This window comes from Condylura cristata, unplaced genomic scaffold (assembly GCF_000260355.1).
Source record: "Condylura cristata isolate star-nosed mole 26May11 unplaced genomic scaffold, ConCri1.0 scaffold00036, whole genome shotgun sequence".
Taxonomy (NCBI): Eukaryota; Metazoa; Chordata; class Mammalia; order Eulipotyphla; family Talpidae; genus Condylura; species Condylura cristata.
The window spans coordinates 4,175,994-4,187,992 of NW_004567137.1; the positions used below are offsets into that span (position 1 = coordinate 4,175,994).

An 11,999-nucleotide genomic window follows, 5' to 3' on the forward strand; every position below is an offset into this window, starting at 1 on the left:
AGTGTCTGTACATTGCCAATGCCTCATAATTTTTTACAGCTTACTTTTGAATCAGGATAGAAATCATGTCCACAAATTATAAAGGGTTTCTTTTAACTTCCCTAATTGTTAAGTAAAATTCTTTTCTGTACTCTCTATTTTATGTAAGTTAGGGGATTCATCAAATTCAGGTTTTGGTGTTATCAGTATTGTTAATACTGATGACCTAACACGTGAGTGCAGGGCAAGTGATATCAATGATATGATTTTCCCAAACTGATGAATCACTCTTGCAAATGTTTGAGCAAGCCAATATACAAGCTTCTCAATAAAGAAATAAACAATAAATAGTTGCTAGGAAATGTTGGCAAATAAGGCCTCCCCAGTGGTGCAGGTGTTAAAGTCTCAATGCTATCAAGCTATCACCAACCACTGTGGTATTAGTGACCAGCCCTGCTCTGGCCAAGGACCGGACCCACATGGCACAGCAGACCTCTCCTGTCTTGCCACTACTCCCCTCAGCAGTTTATTTCAGGAGATCTGCCTGTTCTGCTCCCCACTCTGTCTCTGTCTCATACTCCATTGTATGCATAAATAAGAATAGATCTTTTTGTAATTTTTTTTAATTTTTTTATTTTATTTTTAATTTTTTTATTTTATTTATTACAAAGTTTACTTTTACATCATTTTGCACATTTTTTTTCCATCTCGATTGTAATCCCTGCGGGTTTCCCATCACCAAATCTCCCCTGTGCCACCACCATAGTACCGTGCATTTCCCTCTGTAATTTTTTTTTAAAAAAAGAAATGTTGGCATATGTTAAAAATGTGCAAAATATGTGTGTATTTTTATGAACATGGAGTTAGGTTTTAGGCTCAGATAGTTAAATATCCTATTTTTCTGCATGTATGTCTTGGAGAAATTCTTGGCCAAGCAGAATTATCTGCAACATTGCAGAAAGTCTAGCATCTCTGGCTTCTGCCCACCAAATGATATTAGCACCCCACCAAATCTGTTTAGCTATTATTAATGTCCCCTCACTTTACAAAATGCCCTGAAGATTTGCTTTACACCCTGTTGGAAACAGTGACTTAGTGTGAGCAGCAACTGAAGAAAAAAAATTGGTCTTATTATATAAGATGCAGTCATTTTGAAAAAGGGAATAAATTATCCTATCTGGAAAGGTCTGTTGAAACATTCACAAATTCAAAGCTTTCCAAAGATTTTCTCATTGGGCAGAATTTTGTTTCTCCAAACCATGTTGGAAAATGTGATTGACTTTCTGATTTAAAAAAACACTTCATGCTACTATGTATATTTAAGGGCAGAAATACTACTAATAACCAGGAAATCATCCAAGCAGGTAGAGTTAGAGAAAGTAGGGTAGTGGGGAAAAAAGAATAAATTAATCTTCCTCTTCTAGTATAAGTATAAATTTATACATTTTACACCATACTTACATCACTGATAAAGCTGAGAAGGAATCGCACTTCTTTCTGCAGTGAAGAATTCAGTCAAATGTTTACCTACTAGCTAAATTGCCTCACAATGTGATAAACTTCTTGTCTTTTTTTCCTCTTATTCTAAGTCACTTTGTTCATTGTTCTTTAAGTATTGATTTCCATCCCAAAATGGATAATCTTTTGAATCTTGAAATATATTTTGTCTTTTATTCCTCAAAGTAGGAAATAGTTATTTATAATAGCCAGTCAATTTTTTCTACATAGTAGATACTCATTTAATTATTGAAGTTATCCAGCCAGGAATCATCATCAGTAATATAGCTGATTACTGTGTACAGTAATAGTGCTCTCATGTGTGTTAATTTTTTTTGTGTGTGTTAATTTTATTCTCATACTATCATCTTAATACACTAAGCAGGACTTAGTATAGAAGCTGAATAAAGTGACTTCTAAATCATGTTACTGGCATAACTGGGAAAAGAATTTAGTTCCCTGGCTTTGACTTCACCGTTCTCTTTTATATAGATATATATAATTTATTCACTTATATATATTTTACATCATTGTTCATTTTTGTACAGTGTTTGCTTTATCGTCCCAGGTGTAGTCCCCATAAAATTCCCACCAATTCACCCGTGCACCATCATCATAATCCCTTGTGCTCTTCCTTCCTGTGTTTTGATCCCTCCCCCTCCATATTTCTCTCAGCAGGAATGTTTTTGCCTTTGGAATGTAAAGATGTTGGTTCCTGCTGCCTAGCTGTTTCCATGTCCAAAGAATATTTGTAAACAAAGCAAAACAAAAACCCATTGTGATAAATTTCTCCAGTATTTCTACAATAGCCATGATCCTCAGAAATTCAAGGTTGCCAAGCTCTTTTGGCAAAGTGTGTCTCAGGATATGTGGCTGGTCTAAGAGCAGGCTAGTTATTTAATGTTGCAAACCATGGAGAGGTACTGCATCATCAATGTAGAAATTGTTCAGAGAGTAGAACTTTGTAACTATGGAGACATTACCTCTCAGGGTTCTAACAGGCAGGGTTAGCCTATGAGAAAGTCGTGGTCCTAAAGTGGCTTTGCTGGGTTATCACCTACCTCCCAAGCTGTTCCCAGTGAGTGCTATACCCTCTGCCCCCTTGGTTTGTCTGAGACATTAACCATTATCAGGATTGGCTATTTACATGTAATTTCAGTAATTACATCTTCACATTAGAATCCTGGTTCAGGCACCAAGGTGGTAAAGTTGTTGCATCAGGTGCCTTAAGACACTAGGATGAACAGATGAGCCTGCTTGAAAAAAGAAACAGACCTTGGACCTTAGCTGTGTCAGTGGTCTAACGTCATGATCTTGTTTCCCAGGAAAGAAAAGAGACTTGCCTTCTAGCCAAGATGAATAGCAGGAGAAACACACAGGGGATGCTGGAGGCCCAGGAGAGTGGAGTTTGTGGGCTGGATGACAAACTGGAGATTCAAGCACAGTAAGAGCGGCCCAGAGAGAGAAGGGTCAGAGTTTTATAGGATGATGACTAAGTACTTTACTTCCTATTCCCAAACATCTTATAAAGGGATTTGAACTAAATATATCCTACACATTTTCTAGAATGTATGACTTGCAGACCACCCTTTTGCAAGATCCCCATCCTTGAGTAGCATAAAAATTCACTTGGACAGATTGTCATCGTATCAGACCCGGTTGAGAGGCCAATGTTCATCAATAACATGTGAATGCAATTTGCTAAAAATTTCTTGAGAATAGCTTCTCTAACCTGAGGACAAAGAGATGGTAGAAAATTTTAATTTGGGAGAGATCTGTAAGAATATTATTATTACTATTATTATTGTTGTTCTTGAGAAATTTCCATTTTTGTTCAGATCACAGAATAAAGATTTGGTGCATTTAGAGGTTAGATAAAAAACTGGCTTGTGTGGAAACATGACAGCTGTAACAAGGGGAAAAATTACCTGCCCTACTAATGCACAGGAGTTAATCTGTCACTGGAACTTGTGGATTATACAGGGCCTTCTATTGGAATCAAATCATTAGAATTAATGATTGGTTTATATGTAGCATGTGGAGCAGGCAATTCATGTTGTCCAAAGATTATTTGGACATATTTCTAGTGGTCTCCATAGACAGCTATCATTTCCTTGCTAGTTATCATACATGTCTCTAATTGCTAACCTTTTGCTCATTTGACCACTGATACCACTGTAGGAATTCATGTCTAGAAATGGGAAATGTGGACAGCACTTTGAAAGATCAGTATAAAAAAACCAACCCACCTTTACTACCATTGGTGCCTACTTATGTGGGTGGGAAAGGAAGCACTGGCCTACATCCTTGATGTAGCAAATGTGGCACTGGACTCAAGGTCATGAGTTAAGAACATAAAATACAGAATTCAGCACAATTTTGCTAGTGATGTTTCAGAGTAGGTCTTCCCGATGGTGAAATTGAGCCAGTTGTCAACTTTGCTTTCCTCATCAGAAGTCATTCAAAGAGTGGGGGTTTGTACGGTCCCCTTTATAGAAAACAGAAAATGCTATTATCTTGAGGATCATCACAGCATGTACAGGTCTTTATTGCTGGCAATCTTGGGGTTGAACTTTTCTTTAGTTCTATAACTATGAGTTTTCCACAAGACAAAAAATAGAGCCCAACATTAATTTGCACCATTTGCCAGAGACCAATGTACTTAAAAGTAAAACTTTGCACATTATGTAGCAAGTATCACAGACATAAATGGAACACTGAAGCTTCTTAGCAGTTCCTTGGCATGTCGCTTCAGTGTCCATGGTATTAAGATCTGGGAGCAGTCGAGTTGGGTTTTAACCCAGCCAGAAAGAGTAATACATCAGATACTGTGTTCGTGCCTGACATAGGGCTGGATTGCACATGAATGGTGAAAAAAATAGAACCAAGTGATAACAGTTTACCTGGTTTGTTTATCTCAAGTGGTTGTGTTACAGGGCACTCCAATGTGAATTGGGTTGCCTATCACCCACACACTTAAGATTTAATTGAACTTCCCGCCCCACCCAGTTACAGTTGTGCAGATGTTACATGAACACAACTCCCTGCCTTTACTACTAGTGTCAACCAAGGACCTGGTTTTCCAAAGTTTTCTTAAACATGACCTCTAGTGTTAGAAATACATAATTTAAGTCATATTCCTCTGCTCCTCCACGTCCTGAGTTTACTGTTCAGTCAAGTGTCCATTTTTAAATATATGTTGTTAGATGTCACTGAGAAATTATTATTTTAAGTAATACCAATGCAGCATCTCCCAAAATAATATTGAAATCCTGAAGGTTTCTATTAATGGCCTTGGTTTAGTGCTAATCAATGACAGAGGAGTGAAATGCCAAAAAAAAAAAAGGGGGGGGGCGTGGATGGGAGGGAGACATGACACATGCCAGGTGGGAGAGGGAACACAAAGAGAGCACCAGTGTGTTCCAGAATGGGTCTAGGTGATAACAGTGCAGGGTTCAGACCACAGGCAGCAGCACACGCCTCAGTGCTGGAATGTTGCAGCCCTCCCAGGGGTGTGTGCAGCTGCAAAAAGAGCTGTGGCCCTAGGCCAGATTTCTTCGATGGCAACTTTTGCAAAGGCTGGATGGGAGTCTTTTGTGAAATTAAATTCATTTGGAAATGCTATTGTTTTATTGTAGGAAGAAAAAAAATATGGAACTTATAAAATGAACATTCTGAAAAGACATAGCCAGTTGGCCTGTAATGGAATCCAGATGTTAGCAAACTTAAAAAGAGAAATGTCCATTTCCTGCTTCCTCTAGACCCCGTCAGGGAGAAGTCACAGCTTGTGGTCCTGTCTCAGGCTGATCTGGAACAAAATCTTCCTGCTGCCACCAGCCACACTTCAATAGTGTCTTCCTGGGCAAGGGCTTCTCTCACAAAGATGAGTGCTTGGACTCAGTGCAATCTGCAAAGCCAATGACTTTAACTTGCTGAAAACTTTTTTTTTTTTCCCCTGAAATACTTTCAATAGTACATCTGGGGAAAATTCTGGTTTTGAATACCAGGTTCTCCAGATACAGTATTTTTGATGAAGCAATTTACAAACCGTAGGACAAAATGATGGTGAATACCTCTTGGTAGTCAAAGAGATTGGGGTGATGGCTGCAAGACTTGTTTCCTCTGGAAATATTTGAAGCAGGGGTGGGGGAAAGGGAACACTAGAAGTTCAATGTAATAACTTCCTAGGAACTCTAGGAAACTAAGAGATCAAAATGGAAATAACCCATGGAGGCAAAGACTTAGCTTCTGAGTCACTGTGGATGGCCGTGTGGCCCTCAGAAAGGGGTGCTGAGCTTATTGTTCATTCTAATTTTGAGCTTGCTGGAAGGCTGTGGACCCCAGAGCCTTGTTCCCGAGTGCAAGCATTACTCACACACTCATGTATGTGCCGGGATTTGAGGTTACTGAGAAGATCCTCGTGGTGACTCACACAGTGGAGTTCTTATAGGCCTTTCCACAGGCTTTGCCAAGAGAACTTTAATTGTAAAGCCATTGTTTTGTAGTTTAAGGGCTTCATTCAAATGATTGCACACGAGTTAACAAATGCTTTGATTTTTAACAAAAATTAAAATCTTTGTTCCAAGAAAGATTTATTTATCTTCTTGAGATGTCCAAAGAAACCCCTGTGGATTCTGTGTTTATTGTTTATGCCCTACTTTATGTGAAGTAAAGAGATATCTGTGTTTTAAGGAGAGCTTGATAAAGAAGATTAACCTGTAGCTTTGAGAATGGATTTGAGGATGGATTCTGGAGCTCTATGAATTTGAAGCTAAGAGCTAAAATTTGAATTTGTAAGTGCTGATGGGCTGCTTGGGACTTTTGGCAAATGTGTAATAAGATGAGACGGGATTTTAGAAGATTATCAGACATGATGGAATGACAGCAGACATAGGAGAGACTGGATATAACCAAAGGTGACAGATTTGGTGGTACTGGGGCAGGGGCCAACAGCCTGCCATGTTTAGGGCAGGGGGCAGGATTGTAGTAATGAAAACTAAAGAACTGGAAATCAAGTCAGGGGTAGGTCTTAGTAAGAAGAGGGTATGAGATGGAGGAAGCAGTAAACTGTGTCTCTGTATCTTAAAAATTAAATTACAATATTAAAAATAAGATCAGTATTTGTGGAAAAGGTAAAATATATATATATATAATGCTTGAAAATGGACTCTTCTCCCTCTTTCCTACTATTTCTTCAATAATCACACAAGTTCATACCCACAGAGACTGTCTTCATAGTTACTGCTCTGCAGAGTTGATTTAGACATTAACTATATACAATCTTTGTAAATAAAAGAACATTATTTAAGCACCAGCAGAAATTAGGAAATGGGTGTAGTAAACAATGATATATTCAACAAAAATTATAATCATGTTTCATTATATTAAGGAAAAATAGGATATAATAATTGGTTTAAAAGTATGCTATCAATAATGCATTGAGTCTCAGTTCTGAGTAGGAAAATGCATTAAGAAGTCTGGCAGAGAGAAAAATGACAATAATAACAGCTATATCCCAGAGACATTTTATGGGGGTGAGTGGGGAATGGGATCAAAAACAGTGGGGGAGGGAAATGCACTGGACTATGGTGATGGCACATGGGTGATTTGGTGATCACAACTGAGATGGAAAAATACACAAAAATTATGTAAAAATAAGCTATTATATTATTTATTTACTTATTTATTTAAAAAAGAAGTCTGGCAGAAAATGGTAAAGATTTGGCATTATAGTAATTTTAATTTTCTTTCTACTCTTACATACTTCAAAACCATTGGCCATAGGAATTTGAATTTTAAATAGGAAAAAAAAAGAAAAACGTCTTCACATTAAAGTATTTACTTGGATTGTTAAAAATACAAATAGAGATGATCTTGTGCTCACTTTAGATGCACAATCATGGGTAAACTTGATATTTCCTGCTTCTTGTGTTCCTAGTTTGTTCACTCTGACTTCCCTATGTTTACTATACTCATTTTTATACCTGGCAGTGAAAACACAAATGGCCAGGACCTGGAGACAGAGCATTCCACGGTGCATTTTCATCCGGAAGTAACAGACTCAAGTTCCTCCGTCCTGCCAGTATCGCAGGCATTATCCCATGAACTGCCTTTCACTCACCAGCAGTCTGGCTCTCAGATTAGTAGAGTGTCATCATGTGGACAGAAAGTCCCTAAATGTGTTTCCCAATCAGACCACAGCCTAGGTAAGCAAAATATGTGACTACTATGCATTTGAATAAGTAGCATTAACTGCCCTTCCTCTGAATGTTTTTTGTATTTTGTCCTTTTGCAACACTTACTACTTACCTAAGGAAAAGACATGTAAGAGAAAGAGGAAAACTGTAGTCAATAAGATGGTGAAGAGAAAAGGGGGTAGAGGTGGCAATAGAGAATTTGGAGGAGAGGAAACAAAACAGGACTATCAGGAAGCAGGCAAATTTGTGCACAGCCACCAGAAGTGTACACAGCATACCCACAAATAGGAAATTTGCTCTCACATGTTCAGGGAATTTTAAAGGGTATGATATGGCTTACTGAAAACATGAGCGTCCTTAGAAATGAAGGATCTAAATCCAAGCTATTTTTCTACTTCCCACCACGGGAGACATTAGGTAAAGTATCTAGTATCTCCAAGTCCTGTTTCTGCAACTGCAAAATGGTGTTTAAAATAGCAACTTCCCAACTAAAAACTCAGTGAGGTATCTCTGAAGATCACCTAGCACATAGTAAATACTCAGTAAAAATCAGTTGTGGGCCCTCCCTGGTGGCGCAGCGGGTTAAAGCACAGCACTGAGAAGCTAAAACCACTTCCGCATGAGTTCAATTCCCGCCTGCCCCGGAGGTGACCACATGGTGCGGCAGACCTCTCCTGACCCGCCCGCTGCTCCCCTCAGCAGTGTACTTCATTGATCTGCCTGTTCTGTTCTCTGCCTGTTTTGTTCACCACTCTGTCTCTGGTGAAGCCTCTCGCCGCCCCTGAGCCTCTGGCCTGTACCCCAGTTCTGTATGCACAAATAAATAAATCTTAAAAAAAAAAAAGTTAAATTATCAAAAAAAAAAATCAGTTGTGAATCTGGACATATCTGTAAGTGCCTGCTTATAGATAAGCTGGATTTGAAGGTCTGTATTACCAGTTACCAGTCACTAGCAATATTTATTTCAAAATTGATACTGGATCTTCCACTACCCTCTACATGGTATGGATATTTATAGCTGATTGCTTTTTATCTATATTATATTTATTCGGTATTTTCCTAAGCTTTTGACAGTGTCATGTAGGATTTTGAGCCACTGCTATGTTTGTCATATCCCGGTGTTTCATTATGTATCTAAGATAAAAAGTCCAAAGCAACCTACGTTCACACTGACCTTCTGCAATGATGAAAATCCATATGCTTAAAAATGCAAACACAAGTTTTAGATCTAAGGAAGGAGGGTTTCCAACCTTTTGCATTTTTATAATCATGATTCATGGTCTTATATTTTCATTAAACTGCAAAAATCCCTTAAAGACAAAATAAAATGCAGCAGCTTTCCGTCCAGGATGAGCACTGAGCTGGGAGGCACTATCCTCCTTCAGTTACTGCAGATTCCATTTCTGTGCATCAATTTCTGGTCCACCAGGAGTTGTTGCTTCAGATTCATTCCTACCTATTGCTCTGGACCAAGATTAGTGTGTTTCTTTTTCTGTCAGAATGCAAAGGTTTCATCCCACCGAATGAGCTGTTCAAAAGGATGCTCTATATTCTCCTCCTTCAAAAGAATTTAAGGGTTAAGTAAATACTCTACTGAGAATAAACTAGCTTAATTCCATACATTTCTTCAAAACAAAATACTTTGAGGGACTCTCTTCAGGAACTGTGTGTTTCTTCCTTTCCACCTTTTGCCCTGATTTGGATTTGTTAAAGATACTGAATCTAAGGCAAACTCTAGGTTGTCTTAATTATTTGATGATTTCAGACCTAGCATCACATTATATTCACTGTTCAGTGAGTGCTAAATGCACCTCTGTGGTAGATATTGTTCAGTCCTCACATTGCCTCACAATATAGTAAAGTTACCATTACTTTATGTTTCAGAAATGAAATAGTGAAAAGTTTAAATCACTGTAAATGTTTTAAGTGACAGTTCTGTCTAATACATGGTTGCCCTCACCTTCATCAGCTCATGTCATCTCTCTCTAGTATAACTCTCTCCTTGCGCACACATCATGAGGTTTATACAGCATAGTTCTTTCTGTGCAAAATTATGAAACCCAGCTTGTATTTGAATCTTAATAGTGAGAATTTTTTAATTCAAATTAACTTTTTTTTTAGATTTATGTATTTATTCACACAGAACCAAGGGTACAGGCTAGAGGCACCAGAGTACAGGGGACAGGTGAGAGTATTCACCAGAGACAGAGTGGCAAGCAGAACAGGCAGACTGGTGAAGTACACTGCTGAAGGGAGCAGCAGGTGAGGCAGGAGAGGTCTGCCTGGCCATGTGGGTCACCTCCGGGCCTGGGGATCAAACTCACACTGAAGCAGCTGCAGCTAGCTTGCAGTACCGCTCTTTAATCTGGTGCACCACCAGGGAGGGCCAGTAGTGAGAATTTTTAAAAGAACAGATTGCTAACAGGATATTAGAATCTGATGAAGCATTTTAGTTGATTACAGTAAATTTAAGTCTTTATGTGGAAAAAAAATACTAAGTATTGATAGGAAAGGGCTCATTTGAGGCTTTCATTTATGTGTGTCAATTTGGGGATAATAGTTAATATGAAATACATAAAGTTGTATTCATATATAGCATCAATTTGGGAGAATCAAATGTTTTATCTACTCAAAAACTGATAATGCTTCTAGTACAACTAAATAATCTTTTAGATACTCATTTGCTGATATAATTGACAGGTTAAGATAACTCTGATCATATATAGGAATTGTCAGTTAAAAACTGCAAATTATTCTATAGACTTTTTTTTCAAGTTTTGAACTATCATTGTTGAGTTTACAGTAACAGTAAAATGTATATAATTTTTCAGAAGGGAAAAATAAACATAGTGGCCTTGAGTACTTTTTTTTTTTTTTTAAAGATTTATTTATTTGTGCATACAGAACTCGGGTACAGGCCAGAGGCTCAGGGGCGATGAGAGACAGAGCGGGGAACAGAACAGGCAGATCAACGAAGTACACTGCTGAGGGGAGCAGCGGGCGGGTCAGGAGAGGTCTGCCGCGCCATGTGGTCACCTCCAGGGCAGGCGGGAATTGAACTCATGCAGAAGCGGCTTCAGATTCTCAGTGCTGTGCTTTAACCCGCTGCGCCACCAGGAAGGGCCGGCCTTGAGTACTTTTAATGTTCTTGTATTTACTTCCCTCTCACTTGCCTTTTCTCTTTAGTTTTATCGAACAGAGCCAGCACCTTCGAAATTTCAAAGAAACACATGTTGTCCTTAGATGATCTAGAGTCCACCATGATTGGGGAAGGGGAGGATTATTTCTTGTCTTTGTTTGGTGATTCAAGGAGAGTATCAGCACACCCGTTCCGAAAGGAGAAATCCTGGAGGCACTTTTCTGTGATTCTTGAAGAAGTGGACCAGTCTCGATCCAGGTAGATATTTACTTTCAACTATTTCATATGATCTGTTGGGGCCAAGCCAATAAATCAGTAAGAAGCAAATGTCTAATCTGTTGTTAGATCCATGATTTACTCTAATACCCTGAGAAATTTATTGAAAATAACTGTTTCAAGTTCTGAGCAATTAAAACTAATCAGTACAACTTTCTAAAGAACCAAAGAATGCTAATTCTTCAAAGATACTAGAGAAAGCAGCACTACATAATCCCTGCAAATAAAGTCCACTCAATTAGACATGTACCTTTTTACTTATTGGCAAATCATTTAGATGGAGTTGTACTTTTTTCCTTTTACTAGTTCCTTGAGCACGAAACAAAAGGACGCAGTTATACTTTAACTCATTGATCCATTTGGGTGGTTGTTAGTGCCTGAGACAGAAAGAATTGATGAAAAAGACTGATATTAGAACTAAAAGAGCTGAGTAATCCATACATTTATTTAACCCTTCTCTTGTTGAACAGATTGATTTTATTATTTAATATTATTTATTATATCATTTAATTAATTATATTTATCATTTATTGTTTCCTTCCTTCTGCTAAGTTTGGGTGTAGTTCTTTTTTCTTGTTCCTTGAGTTGTAAAGTTAGGGTTGTTAGTTGATATCTTTCTTTTATTTTACTGTAGGTATTTAACACTATAAAATTTCCTCTTGGTATTGCTTTCTATGTATCCAACAAGTTTTGTTAGGCTGTATTTTGCTTTCATTTTCCTCAAGGTATTTTTTAATTCCCTTTGGATGACTTCTTTTGCTCAATAGATACACACTTTGGTCAAGTTTAGTTTCTATAAACTTGTGAATTTTCTTGTTTTTGATTATTGACTTCTAGTTTCATTCAACAATGTCTGAGGAGATACTTGTTATGGTTTCAGTCTTCTTCAATTTGTTGGCTTGCTTTCTGAC

General features: G+C 38.0%; 1 protein-coding gene across 1 annotated transcript in view; it reads left to right on the forward strand.

Annotated features, from left to right (window-relative positions):
• The first annotated feature begins 10,930 nt into the window (after window positions 1-10,930).
• Window positions 10,931-11,999, forward strand: part of LMNTD1 (lamin tail domain containing 1) — a 36,663-nt gene continuing 35,594 nt past the window's right edge. The window contains exon 1 of the mRNA XM_012732794.1: window positions 10,931-11,070. Coding sequence (XP_012588248.1) covers window positions 10,934-11,070 — 137 coding nt within the window. The 5' untranslated portion in view covers window positions 10,931-10,933. The remainder of the gene's footprint in view (window positions 11,071-11,999) is intronic.